General features: G+C 32.8%; 1 protein-coding gene across 1 annotated transcript; it reads right to left on the minus strand.

The window, feature by feature from the left end:
* Positions 1-13,549: 13,549 nt before the first annotated feature.
* LOC148612741 (uncharacterized) lies at positions 13,550-17,724 on the minus strand. Its single transcript, XM_088594433.1, has 2 exons — positions 17,620-17,724; positions 13,550-15,423 (listed from the first exon to the last, which is right to left on the minus strand). Exon 2 carries the CDS (start codon positions 15,411-15,413, stop codon positions 14,499-14,501), a length of 915 nt encoding a protein of 304 aa, XP_088450559.1. The 5' UTR covers positions 15,414-15,423; positions 17,620-17,724; the 3' UTR covers positions 13,550-14,498.
* Positions 17,725-20,778: the final 3,054 nt, after the last annotated feature.

Genomic DNA, 20,778 nt, shown 5'->3' on the forward strand with positions numbered 1-20,778 from the left:
TAGACGATGCACCAAATCCCCGAATCTAGGATTGTTTAACGATAATACATCATGCATCTATTTTGCGGAAATCGAGATTAAAGGATCTAGCTAAACAAGTTATTTCTTTCGGATCAAATCAGCTATAAAGGCAGCGTCATAAGAGTGAAGGAATATGTCAGCAAGTAGAGGAGCACAAATTGTTCCCATAGGAAAACCGACCGTTTGTTGAAAAGGTTTTGTAAGAGGTTTTGTGGTACATTTTGCAGATCCAGCTATCTAGCGTTGTTTGTGTGGATTCTTGTGGAGCTTAAGAATTCAGTACGGTAGATTACAATCACAGTCTTCTATAAAGAGACCAAAAGAGGATAGCACAGATTTATGTTTTTTCACTATCTCTTCTTTGGAAAGTGTAGTTGCAGTATAAGTCTTACCACTGCTATTATTTTCTACGTCTACCTCTGATAATAAAATTTGATGTAAAACGTTTTGCAGCCAAAAACAATGTTGTTTGGGGCTTTGTTTTAGCTACATCGGGGTCTTCGAAAACTGATGTAGCATTGACACTCATTGACCTACTTAAAACTGTCATACCTTTCAAAATTAAAGGTCTCAAAGCCTGTACCCACTCTGACAGAGATTCAATGTCTTTTTTGTTGCGTAGTTCTCAATGGCATGCATAAGAACTTTAAAGTTATTATTCCAATCTATGAAACGTAGTTCACGATACTTTGGACCTTTAGAAACGACCTTACGGGGAGATTTGTTTTCGATTATTCTTAAATCTCCCAAACTGACGTGACCGGAAGCACCATATTTGAATGGAGAGTTTTGCAAGAACAGTCAATTGGTTTAGCCTTGAAGTACTCAATCTCGAGGTTCTGCAGTAGCCTTTTATAACTGAAAATTTGGGATGCAGTAGATGAAGTATAGGAATTTGAAATAGTCGGTATTGATTTGTCCTTGAAATATTGAAGAATTTTGTTGGTTACGTTTTTGTGGTGGGGGATGTTAGCCAAATTAATAGCATCTATACCTTGGTTGACAAAATGTAGTGGAAGAAATGATCGGTTTTTCTTCATCATGACCCTTTATACAAACTGGTTTAAAGAGTCTGTGGATACCAATATCATAAATGATGGCAACAAGTCTGTATAATGATTAGGTAGATTCAGAAACAGGAGTATCAAGACTTGTTTTGTAAAGGGATTGTAGTAGAGTGAGAGGTGTAGAATAAAGTTTCGTTCGAATGTGATGAAGTGAAAGAGGTTTTTGTATGACATGAGGAAGACCATCTGTGGAGACATCATGCATTATAGGTGATGTATAGTGTATGGCCATGAAAAAGTCATAAAGTTTTGGTTAAAGAGTAATCAAGGGAAAAAGGTTAAATATATCCCATTTTCAAGTAATGTAGCATTTTTTACCATCTGATTTATCTTAAAATGGAAATAATGTGCTTTCTATGAGCAAAATGTCAATTTTCGTTCTACCTGGAACAAGCAACTATACTAAGACTGCTGATCACTGATATTCTTAAAAACCTATGATCGAAAACGTTTTTTTTTGGTACATGTATTTTTAATATTCAGCAATCACCAATACAATAGCAAGGTACAAATAATAATAAGAGAGACTTTTAGAGATCTAACCTTCTTGACCTCGAATCTCTACATAAACATTATCATAATCTTAGTCATCGTCTTAGTCCCCATCTCCGTATAAATACTTAAGATTATGTAGAATAACTATGTATTGGTCAAACCCCGTGTTCCTGTCGTTTGTTATAATTGATTTATAATGGTTATTGTCCCCTTTTATTTTGTCATTTTTGTTCTATTAGTAATACTCTTTTATTTGTATATGAACGTGTACAACTCACATTTTCCTCATGTCCAAATGTCATCTCAATGCACGAGATGTTTTCTTTATGTATACAAGTATCCCATATGTACATGTAACACCTTTTTGATCATGTGCAAGTATGTGGTTATAATTTGTTTTCCACGTTGGCATTTGTTTTTTGTGTATTGATAGATATTTCTATATATGTTCATGTGCTTACCTTATAGTTGTTTTACCCCAAAAGCACATATCACTTCAATCAATAATTATAATGAGTAATAATAACTTAAAAAGTCACATAATGTCTTAGCAAATTCTTACCTTTCTCGAAGACTGATAACTAAATGTGATAGGGCAGAGTGTTAGGCATTCTTGACTAAAATTATTAGTCTTTGAGTAAGGCTGTTGGTCTGTTGCTTGTGGTAAATGCAGAATCATTTTTTCGACTGAACAATCAAAATTATTCCCTTGCCCCAATCTCAATTGTCCCATTCAAAGTCCACATTCCCCATCGCATATTGCCCCCATGACCCACAAAATGGGACGTTTTTATCCCATGCAGGTACTGTATCATCAAAATTGATCATACTTATACATCACAATTCAGTTCAGATTTCGCTTAAAATAAATTATTTAGTGAAGTAGTCGTTTTGATAAGTTAATTAATCTTTAAATTTATGTATTGCATGTTTAGGTGAATATACCTTGGACAAAAATAGATCAGATAACTGCCCTTGAAAGAGACTTTTTCACAGTCTCTTTAAGCTTAACAAATACACAAAACAATTAACGATGTAAAATACTGATTAGTCTAACTAATGTCTTTTCTTATTGCTGTGCTTGACCAATAAAGTATCTACATACATAAATTCTCTACAAATGTAGTTACACAAACAACAAAAATTAACTAATGCTTTTCTCAATATTGCTGGGTCGACTTATACATATTATGTATAACTTTATGTCATATATATATTCAAAGCCAACAATAGTCATGTCTTCAATCAGGTTGAATACTCACAAAATGATGATGAAATTAGAGTAGGATGCAACCAAGTCCTGGCCGGGACAATTTAATTTTGGGGAGAATTTACTCGTAGTTAGATTTTTAAGCATTTATAAATTTCATTTCCTGAGCTGAAAATTACTCTCTGTAAACAAACTTGACCGGTAAAATCAATGAAGTAATAAACTATTCTTACGGCTATATTATGCCGTTTAGTTCGTTGTCACACTCTTTCGAACTACACGTCCGCCATATTGGTTTCAGGTTGACTGGCGTTCATGCATGTATGAACGATCTGGCGAAGTTCATGCTAGTATGGACTTTCTGGCAAAGACGTTCTCGACCAATCAAAAACGACTATAAGCCTGAAGAATCTCATGATTAGAATTATATAGTTTTTAAGTAATTATACACAAGGTATACATTCTTGAACGTGCAAGAAAAAAAATATCATTATCATTATTATATTATTATTATTATTCCCTATAGATAAATGTCAAATGTTGAAATGTCTGAAATAATGTTATATAATTGTTCTTAATACAAATTTTTAAGCAATTTTCTCTACCTTTTTTTAATAGTGAGCAAATCTGAGAAAATTACCTACATGATCTATATAAAATGTTTAAAAAAAACGCCTTTATTTAGGCTCATTCATCTCGAAATTTTATATTTTGTAACTTTTATATTAGAATTTTAAAGTATGTTAAAAACTTTTTTCAAGGTAATCTTTAAGAAAAATAAGGGTATCTATCTAATAAATGTTTTAGGTGTGATCTGCCTTAAAATACTATTTCTAGTTTGAATGCCTTATCCTTATCAAAAATCGTCCCTGTATTCAATTTGAATTTGATATTTGGTAACACGACTGCAAAATGTGCTTTACAATGCAAATTTACATGCAAATTTTGAAATCGTCCCATGAATGCATTAGTTAAATTCTAATATATAAGTATTGGAAACCTCACTAAATATGGTCGCGTTTTCAGACTTGAATTTGCTTCTGATTTGCATTACTTGTGCATAAAATGCAGGAGTAAACGATACAATTATCTAGTATATGTAATTTACTTGGTGTTATCCCATACAGACATGATTTTTTTCCGCTTTTTAGCGAAATACCGCTATTTCAAATCAGGATTTTACCATTACGATTCTTTTTTTAATGTATATTTACTTCCGATTTTGCTAATTTCCGCTTTGTTTGTAGACCTCATAAAATCATGTCTGTCCTATATCAGATATCATCTCTCTAATTACAGATCAACTGCAATATAAACATGAAAAGTGAAAAATAGGATCTAGGTTTATATACAAGACTAAAACATTATGAATTTAAGAAATTCTGATTCAGATTATGCAGATAATTCGACTTCAGAGGTAGTAGCTATAACGAAGGTACATGTGGACAAGTAAGGTGAAAATTATTGACAAAATCAATGTCAGGGATACCCAGAGATAATAGGTGAAGAGTGAGTGTTTGAACTGATAAAAAATAAAAGATTATATCTGTATTTGTTAAGCTTCCCCTTCTGATTAATGATTTTTTTTCATCTTCAGTACCGTCAATCACTTCATTTTTTTTGTGGTACTCGCTGAGATTCTTTTCCGTGACCATTATAATATATTTAATTGCAAAGTTGTGTCGACTGATGTAACTCAACTTCGTCGATAAACTTATCCGTTTTTTGTGGAAAGGTCATTTTAAAAGTTTACTGTACCTTTAAGTTATAGAGAAAAGTTAATGATTTGATGTGCCGCTTAAAGAAGATTGAAATTTCATAAATTCAATGTGCGATATGGACAGTTTTTGGTCACTGAAAAAAAATTGGCGTAAGATATCATGTTATTTGAATTAATGTTTGGGTCGCTTTTGAATCAATGTTGGTGAAGCCAGAGGCGTGATTTCGTGTAAAATTAACTCCAAGAAAAAACGAGAAGAGAAGACATCCGGAACTAAAACCTTCGGCGCAATCTTGGATTTTATGCTGCATTTTCCCCCGACAAACAGGAAAGAGAATGAAAATGCCCAAACGATTTCTTTCTTTGCTTTACATTATTACAAATACCTGTACTCTTGATAGAAATACACTATATACAAATTTATCCACCATGAGATCCCATTTTATTAATTGTCCCTTATGTGCAAATCCGTATTTGACATAATATCAGCGACTTGGATTGTTGGACGCCTGCTCTAACAGTGCACCTGGTACATATTCTCATTTCTAGTGGAGTCCAGTTTGCTCATATATACTTTCGTTGCTAATTAAATGCATCGTTTCAGTTAAATTAAATGTGTCTTATAAGTTTAAAGTTTAAACATATTTTATTTGCGTAATTATGCAAAAGGCATTAGACACAAGTTAGACAAACTTATTAAGTCTTCTCCCATATACAGTGTGTAACAATACATATTGAAAGCATGCAAAACAATACAATAAATATATAAACATAATATTGACATGAAATAACTAGCAAATATTGTGATGATGTGATGATGTATGTGGTTGTTTTAAATATACTTACAGTATCAATGAAACTGATTATACAATATTGAAGCTCCTGGATCCTTTTATATAATTATATACATGACTAAAAATTATTGTATTTTGCTCATCGGTAAGAGCCAGGTGACCACACGTTAAGGTACTTAAATTTACTCGACAATTTTCCGGTAACCAATTTAGATTAATAAGGAGTCTGTTTCTAATATCAGAATAGTGAGGACATTCAAAGAAAAAATGATTTGAATCTTCAATTCTAGCACCACATCGGCAGGACGGATCAGTTATAATGTTTACTCTCGAGAGATCATAATTTAAAAAGGAGGCCGAACATTGTATTATTTTGTGTTAAAATAATGTTTAATTTACGATTTCCAAACTCGAAATATTTAGGAACTCTGTTTGTTGGATTTGATTTACTCCTCTTTATCATACTTTATCAAAAGCTTTTGAAAAATCGCAAAGCACAAAACAACTTACCTCCTTATTTTCTAAAGAATTTAAAATACAATTATAAATTTCTATTAGTTGATGAACTGTTGAACATTGTGGAAGAAAACCAGACTGATATTCATAAATGAGCTTATTTCTTTGTAAATGGTTAAACACATGTTTATAAGCAATGCGTTACATCACTTTTCCAACACAACTTATCAGGGATATTGGCCTATAATTAGATGGAAGAGAATTCTCTCCTTTTTTAAAGATCGCAATTACATTTGCAATTTTCCAGCTGGTGGGAAACTTACATTGTTCTAGGGATTTCTTAAATATAATTCTTAAAGGAATTGCTACTTTTTCGGGGCATATTTTCAACATTCTATGACTTATCATGTCAGGGCCAGATGCTTTATGGGGATCTAATATTTTTATCATGTATACGATTTCAGATTCATTTGTTTCAAGTTCTGTTAAGAAAATATTTGTCTGTTCTTCAAAATCAGGAAGAGTAACATTCTCGTCCTCCAGAGAGGAAATTAGACTGAAGTATTTATTAAGCAAATTACATTTATCGTCGTCTCCGTATGCGGTATCACCAATATTTTCGTCATTAATAATATTTTTAAGTGGGGGTATTTCACCAGAGCCCTTATGAGATTTCATAAGCATCTTCATTATTTTCCAATAAGTTTTGGAGTTAGCAGCGTTATTGAGTATAATGTTATCCAAACTTTTCTCGAATTTTTCTTTTAAGTATTTTTTAAGACTATTTACTTTGTTTCTTTGCTTTTTGTATTTATTAATGTCAGTTTCTCTATTAGTTTTTAGGGCCTTTTTACGAAATCGGTCCCTTTTTCGAATTTTCTTTCTAAGCTGACTATCAAACCACTGTTTATCATTATTGCGTATCTGAACTAATTTTGTTGGGATACTCTCCCTTGCAATACCAATAAACCAATAAATCCTCGGTGTTAGACAAAAGTTCGTCCCAATCAACATTATCAAGTTGTGACGAAAAATTATCATATTGCCAAATTTCTCTTTTGAATGATTTTTGTACATATCTTGGACATTTTAAAAATATTATTGGGGCATCATGATCACTTAAATGTGTCTTATTTGTGGAGGTTTGTCTGTTTTCTTGGTTTAGACAAATATCATTTTTGTGCATCTGATATCTAATATCAAAACATATGTATATATAAAACTGTAACCTTAGTAGTGTACCAGTCAAATGATCGAACAGTTGAATTTGTGGTATTAAAATGACACCTTCAAAATGCTTTCGTTTTTAATTTTAACAGAAACGCTATAATTATATACATTTTAAGCCTACCTGGAAAAAGGAAAACATGTGTTTTACAATGTCTTTACGGAATAATATTATTTTGACTGATTAGAAATGCATATCATGGGACAGATGCCAACACAATAACAGGATATGCTTAAAACTTGTTTACTTATGGATTATTCTAAAGAATATTTTTTTCGACTTTGGACTTAGTATATTACTAATATACTCAACAGATCCCAGAATTTCTGTAATTATTGGTTCTACTTCCAGGTCAGGGATTTCAGTCCATCTTCACACCTTCAAACCTCTGACATCACTTTCATATTTAGAGGCTATCGTCAAGCGCCATCTAGTGAGTTACCAACATCATAAATATGAATGCGTGATGTCAGGGGTTTGAGGGAGAGAAGGTAAACCCTGACTTGGGAGGATGCCTCAAGGATGCTCGTGCAGTTTGACTTAAGTATAGACATCTATGTATCGACTGCCTAAAAATTGAGAATTAAATGAAATATTTTTTTTTCAGTACTGTAAAGAAATGTTGCACCGATTTTGCACTTTTCAATTTCGAACTATCATTAATAATTGTTGAACTTACTGAATGTATAACAATGTATATACATTCTTTATAGATAGGTTGTTTATTATAGTGACATGTGAATGACTACAAACATCAATAGTAATTACAATAAATAAATAATCACCCGGCCCGTTGGACCTATAAGTCACTTCGAACTTAGAAAACTAGTTAATTATTATTGAGAAGTAATTAAGCAAAATAAAAAGAACGAACATAGATTATTTGGAATAAATAAACTGTCTACGCTTTAGATAAGATTTAAAAAAATCTTGCAGTTTGTCTCGGAAAGTATTTCATTAATTGAATTAATTGTTCACATTTTGGTAGATTTGTAAATGATTTCTTTCCTTCAATACTTGAGAAAAGTTCATTTCTAAATTCTATGAAAAAAAATACAGTCTGTCAGAAAATGAGTTTCATCTTCAATTGTGCCCGCATCACATAAAATACATATTCAAAAATATACATTGGTAAATAAGTTGTTTAAAGTTTTAATCTTTGAAAAGTATCGTGCCTGTGAAATTTGTCTCTTTATTAAAATTGTATCAGTTCCTGATTTCCTTATAAACCATGTTATTGGGTTAAGAACATTTTTTTTAAACTTTACTTGATATGTACAACATGTAAGAGTTTTCAGGACCCAAAAATTGACTATTTAAAAAATCAGAAGACGCCATATAAAATGCAGTCATCGTCCCATACACACATAAGTAGAAATGTATTGCTTTTATTTTCCTTAATATTGGCAACAAGCTCGATGCCAGTTTTGCGAACATAAATACCTCATACCCGTGTAAAACACTATCGTCATTGGAATCCATTAAGATCAAAATAGGGAAAAGTACCATCCGCGCAAGAATATACGTTTATATCAATGGCAATACTCACATATTCATAAAGTAAAGTAATAAGATAGTACCTGACATAAAAACAAAGTAAAGAAGATCTACGATTTCTTGTGTTCTAAAATTGGAGGTGGGCAAATCGTAAAAGATATCGATGATTAAATAAAGTTGATTATTCGTCCTACTTGTTTGACGCAAACTTCAAAAAAAATATCGATCTGGTGTTTATTTTTCAATCATCCCATTTTTTAATATTAAAAGAAAGATCATGTCTTTCTTTAAAATTCAGTAAAATTTCAATACAATTGAGGACAATATTGATATTGACAGAGTTATCCTTTAATCGTTTACTGAAAAATCAAAACAATGAGTTATTTAATGTTTTGTATAAATTAATTACTCATTTTACATATTTATATGGCAGTTTTAGGTTTTATAGTTTTTCCAGGTCAAGTTCATTAGTTCATTAATTGTGTTGTACTTTGTAGTAAACAATTGGACAAATATTTGAACTAAGCTCTGAAGTCGGCACAAAACATCACAATAAGTAGTTATAAAAAAACAACTTTTTTTTTACTTTGCACGATACAGGTTTAAGCTTATAAGGCATTACCAACAAAAAATTAGCTTCTCAGCTTTTCTTAATCAATGCTAGGAAGGCAATAGTCTTATAAAGTATAGTAAAGTATTGTTTTCAAATCTGTCTATGGGAATGTGTAGCCCCCTTTCAGGCCAAGCTTAAATTTTTGTATGGTTAATTCCACGATCAATATATGATATGTAAATACTTTAAGTTTTGAGTTTTATTACTGTTGTATGTGACTATATATATTATATTTTCACGATTTCAGTAAAACATATCTCAATTTCTTTGAACGTCCTATTTTAGTCGAAAAATGCTTGCACAAAACTATAAATATCTTTTTCTTTCAGGGTTCCAAAAATGGGAAGTCTGCTCCAATATAACTCATACTAAAAGTTACTAACAAAAGATATCTTAAGCTAAAAACATATGTAGGAGAGGGAAAAGAAGGGGTAGACTGGAATTAAATTTGTATCTCATATATGTTCAAAGCGAACTTATTTATTTCTAAAACTACTCGAATATGTATTCTAATGTTTTAAGCGAGAGTGCAGGTGCGTATATGAAATCTATCAGAAACTAAATAAACGAGAGTTTTCGGGAATTTCACTTTCTTTACACATGAGTTTTTGTCGTTAAGGCGTACACCAATACTAAATGTATTTCATTTTCTTTTTAATGTATACAGAGAACATTGGTTTACAGTCTAATTTCATACCCAGACTCAATGTTGTGTTTACAACCCAGATCTGCATTCCCTATAGAACTGACATTTTCTTCTCTGTGTCTTTTGCTGGTCGTAATGAGGTTTATACGAGGGCAATTTTCACATTGTACATAAAAAATGCTCGCAAGACCATATCTTCGCTCTAATTTGCAATTATGCAAATACAGCTAGAGGAAAATTATATTCAATTTTACAACCTTTCAGCATAACTGCCAGATGTCCCAATTCTACTACTTACTTCTATCCTGTCTCCATTCCCAATTCTTTCTTTCTCGTGAATATCATCTGGTCCCCCTTTCTTGCGAAGGTTATGTAATTTAGTAAAACATAATTTACGAACGAAATATCCACAGGAATTTTGATTGCCGTCGAACATTTTTAAGTCAGTTTTCAAAGGGAAATAACTCCCATAGTAACGGTAACGGCAACGTTTTCCCTGTAATCCGTTAGGGGCGTTCATTTACGTAACTTCTATCTTAAGCTTAATATTTTGCTTGTTTTAGTTTGATATTTTTAATTTGTAAATATAATATCTGGAATATGTGCAGCCACGCAATGCTCAGCCACATGGTAATCCGGTGGATCCCTAGTTGGCGGATAGGTGATCCCATCTTATTGTGGGTCGTCAGGTTAAAAGATATAAAAATAAACAGATTCATTATGCAGTAATCCATTCCTACAGAACTAGCATATCTCAGTCATAATCTTGACTCTTGTGATATAGATTTCTTTCAAATAATGTAGTAATGTAGATGTAGGTGTACATTGTTTAATTGTTATAGGTACTAAATATCTACTGCTATCAATAAATGGGGAGCAAATTCCACAATGACTTGCCACAACCATAAGACATGTCATATACAAATTTTTGTTTGAAGGTGTACTTGCATGGATGTGATGAACTTGCTTGTCCTGTTAATAAGAATTTGGAATTTCACTTTATGTAGGTTAGCTTGGTAAAATTCTGGGCTCTCAGTTTTTTTTATTTTTTTTATTTTTTTTTTTAGATTAACAGAAACCGACAGTGTGGTATCTGTCAGTTACATAGACGGCACTAATTTTGAACTGTAGGGGCCATAAAATAAAAAATGGAATAGGAGCAATCATTAATTAGTTATTAGTAAAATCGTATCAAAATTTCATAACATAACCATAACCATAAAGTCATCGTATGAAAATAAAGTGAATATGGACGACGACGTCACGGGAGCCGTCGACAATGACGTCGCTGTCAGCACCAAAATGGTAGTGAATGGTTTGCTAAGAATTACATCTATAATTCATAGTTAAACAGTTCTCTAGCAAAGGAGAATAAAACTGCATAATGGACAAATTTCACACTTACAGTCATGAACTCAACGAAAACATTCGACTTTAAGGCAAAATCCATCGGTACTGACTCACAATTAACACTTCAAAATCAATATTTCAACTAAATCTTGTATCAAACAATTTTATCTAATTCTAAAAAGGCATATACATTTTATTCCCAGAAAAATGTTTCCTTGGACAAAAACTGTTCACTTGTTTTTGCACCTGTATAAAATATATCAAGAGGCACTGCCAGTATCATTTGGTTTCAGAACCAACATAATGTGTATGTACATTCAACACTTCACAACACTGTCATTAACTTTTCTTTAGAATCTTTAAGTCAGAAAAAAGCTTGCCAGACAATCTCTAGCACTACTGGGGTAATAAACTGACCATCCGTTTAAGCCTAAAAATGTTTCCGATCACCCTACTGACCCTCCTTCAGACCCCTACTCATAAGTTTTTATTTGAATTTTTGAAGAGAAAATAACGTAAATTTTCTGCCGATTGTCTTTCAGAAAAAAAGAAGAAAATTGAAAACACACATGCAATGAGTGTGCTCTTGGTCGTGGATAATCCCTTTTTGGAATACCACCTCCGTCAAAACAAAACAAAAGACTCATGCGCCGAACCCCAAAAGGGATTAGGCTGTGGACTATGTCAATTACATTTTTAGTTTTTGCATATTTGGTTATCATTTTATCTTTAGGACTTATTTCATTTCAAGAATATCAAACGAAAAAAATCCCTACCTACCGACCCAACACACTTTTAGAATAGTGTTCGGAAACACAACATTTTTTTCGGCCTTAGAAATTTCTCATCAATTAATATCTGTCTTAAATGCACTGGAAAGTGTTGATTTTATCCCCAAAAGTATTTTGATGGGTCAAAGGTTCAGCAAATGCTGCTGTAGGCTATGCAACGCTGTATATAGGTTACAGACCACCAATTCAACCAATGAGCATTTGGAACGTTGGCAAAAATAGTCCTACGCAGAAATTACCCCTGTTCCTCATAGTGCTGTGAAAAAAGTTCTCATCTCATTTAAAAAATTTAAACAGTTTCTGAAAGGAAAGACATTTCTGTACATTTTATAGGTGCATTTTGCTTCTTGTGATGTGAAGCCTAATCTCCATAATGATTTCTAAATATACTCCTATCTTGTGAAAACACTGGGATTTCCCATGCTATTTATAGACACTTCACTTCCGGTGACCAGTACTGCACTGCAAGTCTGCTAACCCCACATGCCATTCTGAGGATTGTGAGCTGACATGTGTAGAATCATGCTGATATATAGTCCTCTGCAGGTTAAAGTTAAGGTAAAGTCCAGAGAAGCCATTGAATATTGTGAAATTAGCATAGAAGCCTATGGGAAGTGGAATTAGTGGTTTTTAGCCTTTATATAGCGTGCATTTACAAATTGAATCACTAGGTCACTTGTCGACATTAAATGACGTGATAATGATTCATTTTAATGAATTTAACGAATGAACGTGGTCACATGACAACTAATTTCCCCGAATACACAATGACCCACATTCACGGGTTTGACTATGCCCGGGACTGTGTAAACGCTCTGATGCTTTACACCGTCCATGAGAGACCCCAAATAATAGCCAAGGACGTTAAGAAACACCCCCAGTCCTTCATGTGTAACAAATATGAACGCAAACCGGATCTATCAGTATTGAGTATATATGTTGGCACGAAAACGAAAATTAAACCAAGTATGAGAACAGTCAGCTGATTGTCAGCGTCACTCATACCGTTCAAATGATTGGCTAACATTGTGCTACGAAAGAGTTTTGGGGATTTTAGTGGTTTATATCCACTAAGACCGTCGAATTATCTCCTAGAAGCAACGATGTTCTAGGTTTATAATGCACAAAATGAGGAATGTAATGGATATACGGAAAGTGCTATCATTTTCAACTTCACTGTTATAGTGTTATTTAATTATACATGTGAATATGGCAATACCTATTCAAATAATGTGCACTTATATACTCTTTTTTTTTCTCACGTCAATTACATGTAAGTATAGTACCTTTATGTAGAGTATGTCCAAGTTCAGTTATACAAAACATGTAAAAAGACATAATATTGCAGAAAAACGAAAGTTTATAGTTAAAATTGAGTTATTTTGAATCTTGTCGAAAAACATAAGACTTTTACGTTCAATTACGTCATATATAAAATATTAAAATTTGCATTCAAACAACAGTATTACTTGTTAACGATCATTAAAGAAAGACATTGTCATGCATTTGCATTGTCTTGGAAATTATATTGCAATTTTTTTTCATGAAATTAGTTTTCCCCATTTGATTCCAATTTTTATAAAACTGAACCCCATCGACTTTTTCGGCTAGTTTTATTTTTACGTAGAAATAATTTTCTTTCAGACGATGTATAAATAAGGTTGTTGTACTTCCAGTGCATTAAAATTTTATTTTTCACACCTAATTTAAAACTGCTCCACTCAATTGTGCGCCACTCTTGGTCGATTTGTTCATACTTTCATATGAAGCCAAATATTTTACAAGAACTACATAAATATGAATAAAACTGTAACCTATAATGATATCTTTGAAGACACACTCGGAATAAAAACTACACTAAAATGACAAATTGTAAATCGCAAAGTCGCCTTTCCATCCACAAACAAGAAGCTTGCTTTCATCATCCTTGTCAAAACACAAAGTTCTAGGTTGTTTTACCAAGTCAATCGAAAAAGACTTGTGTTGAGTGCCACATGAAGAAATTGCTACCACCGTATTCGAGTCGGGACACGCAATAAACACTATACCTGACTTATGAACCTTGACCCCTCGTGCACCCTTTAAAATCGTTCTATCTTTAAATCTCCATTTTATATTCCCTTCAATGTCAGAGCAAGTCACAGTATCCTCCGTGCCATAAAACAAATATTTCGAATTGAAATCTACATACTCATCATTTGATTTCATTCCAATGTTCAAGTTTTGCACGGGTTTTGAAAGTTCAGAATCTAGCAAAACTAACCCACTTCCAGTACAGACGATTATTTTTCCATTAAAACTTGCTAATCCGTAACAACTGGAATTAGGTTTAATTTTTTTAGTTATGCACTTTCACTTTGAATCAATTATAAGAAGTTCATTGTCATCATTTGCAGTGACTGCTACAAGGTTATGTTTTACTAGATTCGTTACATCATATGGCATTGATTGTAATACCATCTCGTCCTCAATTCGACCTTCTTTGTTCAGGAAAACCAACTTTTTTTTAACACGATCAGCTACGAGAACTTTTTCATTAGTTAGTACCGTGCAGCCAAAACAGTTTGTAGACAAACTGTTATATTTTGACACTCTCTTAACCGGTTTTACCTATAACTGGTCAAAGGAAGTGTGAATTTCACCATTCTGCGCACCTCTAAACCCATATCCCATAATGTCTACTGTGCTTTCGGTAAAGTGTACGGAGAAATCCCCAAATTCATTAATATCAACCGCTTTGGTTTTTTCTTGATATACGATATGTGCAATTTTGAATAAGAATTTGTTTTGCTTTTCGTTGTCAGTAAAAAGGTCCTCCTTTGTTGCCAATTTCTCAAACTCTCTGATTCCCAAGAAAATCTGAAGATTTGATCCATGTTTCTTGAGTTTCCCAACACTCATAATTAGATCAGAGTTGATTCTCTTCTTTTCTTCAATGTCTCTCTTTTTACCTTCAATGCCGTCAATTAAGTCGATCTTAACGCTATCTAGTCTTCGAATGGTCTCCATTTCAATGGCGTCTAGTTTTGCAATAATAGCACACTTGCGCCGCCTGACGTCATTACAAATAGCGTCTGCCTCTTTTCTTACTTCGTCAGTATTCTTACTTTTTTCTATTAACAGATTATTCAATATTTTATTTCTAAGGCTTAGCTGTTCTTCCAAGCTCTGTAATGCAGTTGACGACCTTGCACATCCAATTACGTCATCAAGAGCTGGTAATTCTTTGCAGTTTTTGTGTGTAGTATTAATACATTTACGGCAACAAGGGCTGTCATGGTCGATGCAAAAATTTTGGAAGGTGGCATCGTGTTCTTGACAATGGTGCTTTATTTCAAGTACCCTTTGTGGTAAATTTCTGAAGTCGTCAACATCAATTACGTTATGGCTCCGTGTAGACTTAGCACTGGCATGGAACTTGAGACACCCGGAACAAAATGCTTCGTCACATTCTGAACACCATTTAACTGCTGGCGTTATGATCGACTGCACTTCACAGATGCTGAAATCATTTGAGGCTGCCATAAGCGCTTTCCTGAAAAAAAAAAAAGAGATTCAAAACAAATGCAAATTAGAGCATGAACTTAATCAAAAAGTATGACCAATATCGCTCCTTTACAATGTTCATAATTAACGGTCATTTGTTCATGTACAATCTACACTGTAACGATTTCTAAGTCGACGTTGGTACATGTAAGAACTCGTTATATGGAAGATTCAAAGATTCAAGAAATCTAAATTGATTAACCAGTCTTGATGTTTCTGTTCTTTTGCAATTAAAGGGTCTGCCAGTCGAAATGTTCGCGGCTAAGGGGAATTCTGTTTACTTAACTACATTTAGTTTTCTGTATGTTGTCTTAGTTGCTTTAATTTCTCAATTGAGTTTCAAGTATTAAATGTTCTTAACATAATTATGTCTTTCATTTGTCTTCACTACACCCTTGTGAACTGACATAGAATAGTGTTTTGAAAGTTGTGTTCTTTGATTTCACTAAAATATAATGTTCAGTTTCCAAAGAAATGTCCAATACAGCAGAGACAGAAAAAAAATCGAGGCATCATAAAATATAAAACAATACTATTAGAACCATAGCAATTCGGATTCCATGATGATTTTTAAACACAGCGTAGATGCAGAAACGTGTATGTATTAGATAATGGGCACGTTCAAGAGGTCATCTTCAACCCATGATGATTTTTGCAAGCCTCTTCATAAGGACCATTTCATCAATTGATAATTTTTTTTTTATTTATCTAAATATAATTTTCAAGATACTGGCTTACTACTACAAAAAAAAAAACACACACAAATATACATGTACTTGTATTTCGTCTTTCCAGAAAAATAACTGTAATTAGTAGTTCTCACAATCTCGATCCAAATGTGACTTTTGTCGAGTTTTTCAAGCCAGGAAAAAGTCCGAATTTCGCCTGACCCTGCAATCCTCCTCTTTTTTATTTGGATATTGATGTCAATATTCAAATAAAAAAAAGTGCAGTATGGCAAGCCAAAGTGGACGTAAAATCAATACTTTGTAATATTGAATATTCATTTTCTAATATTACAAATTCCTGATACAGTAGTATTACAAAATATCACACATATATAATATTACGAATTGAATTTGTAATATCAGAAAATGACTTTGTATTATTAAAAAAATCACTTGGCAACATTGCAAAATCAGTCATTTTTTTGTATTACAAATTGATTTTCTAATATTGAAAAAATCGTAATTGAATACAACAAATCCATATTCTAATATAAGAAAATGAATTTCTAATATTAAAAAATCATTTTTTAATATTAGAAATTCAATTGAATTTTTAATATTAAAAAAGGGTTTTGTGATATTAGAAATTCAATTGAATTTTTAATATTAAAAAAGGGTTTTGTGATATTAGAAATCCAATTTGTAATGTTAGAAAATGAATTTGTAATATAAAAAAAAATATTTGTAATATTAGAAAATTTATTTGTAATATTAGAAAATCATTTTTATATTAAAAAACACTTATTTTGTAATATTAGAAAACATATTTTTTTATGTTAGAAAATCAATTTAAAAAATCATTATTTAATATTGGAAATTCATTTAGTAATACTCAAAATTCATTTTCTAATATCAAAAATTCATTTTCTCACATTACAAATTCCTGATTTAGTAATATTACAAAATATCATACATTTAGTAATATTACAAATTGAATTTGTAATTTAAAAAAAAAAGAATTTGTAATATTACAAAATATTTTTATAATAATTAAAAAAACCACTTTGCAATATTGCAAAATCAGTCACATTTTTTAATGTTACAAAATGATTTTCTAATATTAAAAAAATCGTAATTGAATACAACAAATCCATTTTCTAATATTAGAAAATCGATTTCTAATATTAAAAAATCATATTAATATTTAATATTTATATTTATATTTATTAGAAAACATAAATTTTTGCCAACTTTGGCTTGCCATAGAGGAGGGTTGCAGGGTCAGAGAAATTCAGACTAGCCAGGACAGTCATCTTTATTTCCTCTCTCTCACTCTCGTGGTTTTTGTATATACCTTTGAAACAAATAATTTACCCCTGAGTTCTATTGTGATTTTCACTGTCCAGTAGTTTCAAAGATGAGTGTCAACAGACAACGATGACGGACAGCAATTAAGTGCCCCGGACCAAGTGATGGCATTTTTTTTTACAGATTAGCAAGAAGACTAAGAAACTCACCAATAATGGCTTCAAAATTAAGTGGGCAACAATGTCAGACACTCCAGCTGAGAAGCGGAAGTAAAATCAGCGGACAAAACTAAACATATTACATGTTAAAAATATGGAACGCCACAACTGTCTTATTATCAATAATTAAAGGTGTTCAGCTGTTATTTTCGTAATTTTTTTGTTTCTGTAGAAATATGCCTTAACTTTGAATTATTTCAACTAAATTGTACTTTCCCTGTATAAAATACTACCAGAATCTAGTAATGCAGAAATCTTAACATTATACAAATCTACTGGTAAATATAAAAGCGGAGCTTGGCACTGCATATCATCGTCCGCACTAGGATTGTCTGGACCACAAGTTACGGACGCTGGTGACTTCTTGGGCCCGACTGCGCGTTTCCCTAGTTCTGTCTGTAATTTCTCTGTTTCGATAATCCAAACGGTTACAGTTAGGAAAGTTGTGTCCAAATTGTTCACACAATTGACACTGTGTTTCCGGAGAATTGGAACCACGACCGTTCCAATTACAAATGCCCCGTGCAGGTCCGGGAGTTAAAAGAATAGGCCTGCAGCAGCGCTAAGCTTGTCGTAAAAGGCGACTTAATAGTGCTCAGAACCCTAGCCGGGGGCTAGGGCGCTCTGCCCACAGAGCAACTGGGATGTGTGCCCCAGGTGGTGGAATGGGGTACCCCTGGCGTGTCACATGCTGGGGTTGCCAGGCTATAATACGAAAAACCTGACCGCAAACCATAGTGGTGCACTGTGTTGGGAAAGATGCCACGTTCCCCGCACGTTAAAGAACCCTACTGTGGTATTCTCCCGGAGTAGGAACCATAGGGCTCCACCACAGGAGGCTAAATTGCCCGACCCTACCCACCTCTCCCTATTTCCAGTGGCAATCAAAATTTGTCGACCCTATTGTCCTTGTGTCCCATCCCTTTTTCATTTGATCAACATTTCATGTTCATTTTATCATCAATTTCATGTTCATCGTCTGAATATAGCTGAAATATTGTTGCTCGGACGTTAAACCCCAACAAACAAACAAAACAAACCAATTACAAATTCTTTCTATATAATTTAGTCCGATACATTTATAGCATGTTATTGCTCTCGATTCGGTGATGTTAGGACGACGAACACAATCTTTCCTTGGAACTTCCAATCTCAAATTGCGATCTGAGAGTTCTTTTACTTTATCAGCCATAATTTCTGTTTTGTTAGAAGCTGCTGCTACTGATGCATTCTGCTGTCTATACCCATATGCCTCTCCAAGCTTTGCTGATGTCAACATTCTTTCAAAGTTGTGATAGATCTAGCATGCACGAAAAACGCTAACTTTTCTGGTAATCCATTAACAAATCGGGAAATCATTCTCTTGGTGTTTTACTGAGTTTCGAGCCCTTTTCCAGAATTTTACTGTGGAAATCTTCGATCTGCCGATTAGGTAGAAGAGTTAAAGATTCGAAACATTCTGCCTCTATAATCATTCACGGGTCAAAAACATCTAGGTTTGCATATTGGAACACAAAAAATTGATTAACAGATGACCATGTCCTTTTATAGTCTGTTTCAAGAGAATTAAACCAAAAACGTGCTGGTCCTGACAAATGTAAATGAAAAACAGCAACCTTACGTGCATCATCTTGAATAGAATGAAATGTATAAAATTATTCGAATTCATTTTAAAATTTATTTCCATCTTCATAGGAATATCCACTGAATTTTGACAACGAAATCTTTGGAACCGCACTTAGTCCAAAAGACATGGAATTATTACAGTTCCTATAGTTTTGTGTTAAGTCTGAATTAAAAGGGTTTGAAGCGTTATTTTGTCCTTGTGGTCTCTGTGGTGTTGACGTCAGAAATTTTTCTGGTAATTCAAACGGATCCCACGGATTCATGATTTTAAATTATCCAAATAAACTAGGAATTCTCCACCATGTAAACAACTGGGGACACTTTGTTCAACTATTGAAGTATAAGTCCGGAAAAGTCAACCAAATAATTAATAAGAGCTGTGCATTCCACAATTTCAAGTACTTAATCCACTGATCTAAATATATCGTTTATTATAATGTTATATAGATGGTTCATTATTTTACAAATAACATAAGTAACGGTCGATGTTACAAGAGCGGAGCATGATGGTAAGCTAACTAAAGATACATAACGTGCAGAGAATATAACACCCCAAAAACTCCTCCCACAAGTTATAAATGAAACATTAAAAATTCAACTCTGACCAATGGCTAACTTACTTAAGTTCAATCGAACCAAAATATTTACTTGTCAAAAGCAATTAATTAAATCAGTGTAATGTTCAACGGGGGATAGTGTCATAAAATGTTATCAAAATAAAACTATAGATCTTTATCCTGTAATGCTGGGATCAATCAACAGATGGTCGTGAGAAAGTCTGTGCATACAACTGTTAACATTAATCTTAATCCTGATCTAGCTAATTACCATTTACTATTTACTGACCCATAATTAACCCAATACTTAACAATCCACAAATAAAATGCATTAAATGCATGAAATAGATGTCGATACATACATTGTGCTGCAAAACAAAAAGTTGACTTAGATAAAATTCGTGTGCATGTAACTTCTGGTGACCTTAATCCGAGCATGTGCTGTAAGGGTCGATTTTTTTTTTAAATCTGAATGCAAAGCGAAAATGGTTAATCAGCGGCAAGGAAGACCCGTTTCTTTGACGGACTCAAGCCTTAAAAGAAAAAAGTTCGAATATAACGCAAGGATCCTTGTGTAATTTACGTATAGATCAAATATGGCACAAATATGGTCAGTGATTGTCATTATTTGAAAACTAATCAAGAAATAGATGAAATGAAATGAACACAAGACATGTGCTTACCTGTGTATCTGTTGTTGCTATTTTTATCCAAGGTGAAAGTATTTTTAACCCAGGTGAATGTCCTGTCGGCGAACTTCAAAATTAATGACGAAAAAAGAATTATATTAGAGCTATCGATCTTCTTTGATTAAAAAAAACATTGTTTTCACAATATTCTGTAGGTATTATCATGGACAAGGGTCACATTTTTTACGGTTCCAAAATCAAAATGTCTTTCCTTGCGTACGTGTCCGAGTTATTGTAATAATTCTCTATGAAATATTTAATGCGACCGAAAAAAATTG

The sequence above is a fragment of the Perna viridis genome, chromosome 7 (assembly GCF_037379345.1).
Source record: "Perna viridis isolate PV_CMFRI_1.1 ecotype Kerala chromosome 7, ASM3737934v1, whole genome shotgun sequence".
Lineage (NCBI taxonomy): Eukaryota > Metazoa > Mollusca > Bivalvia > Mytilida > Mytilidae > Perna > Perna viridis.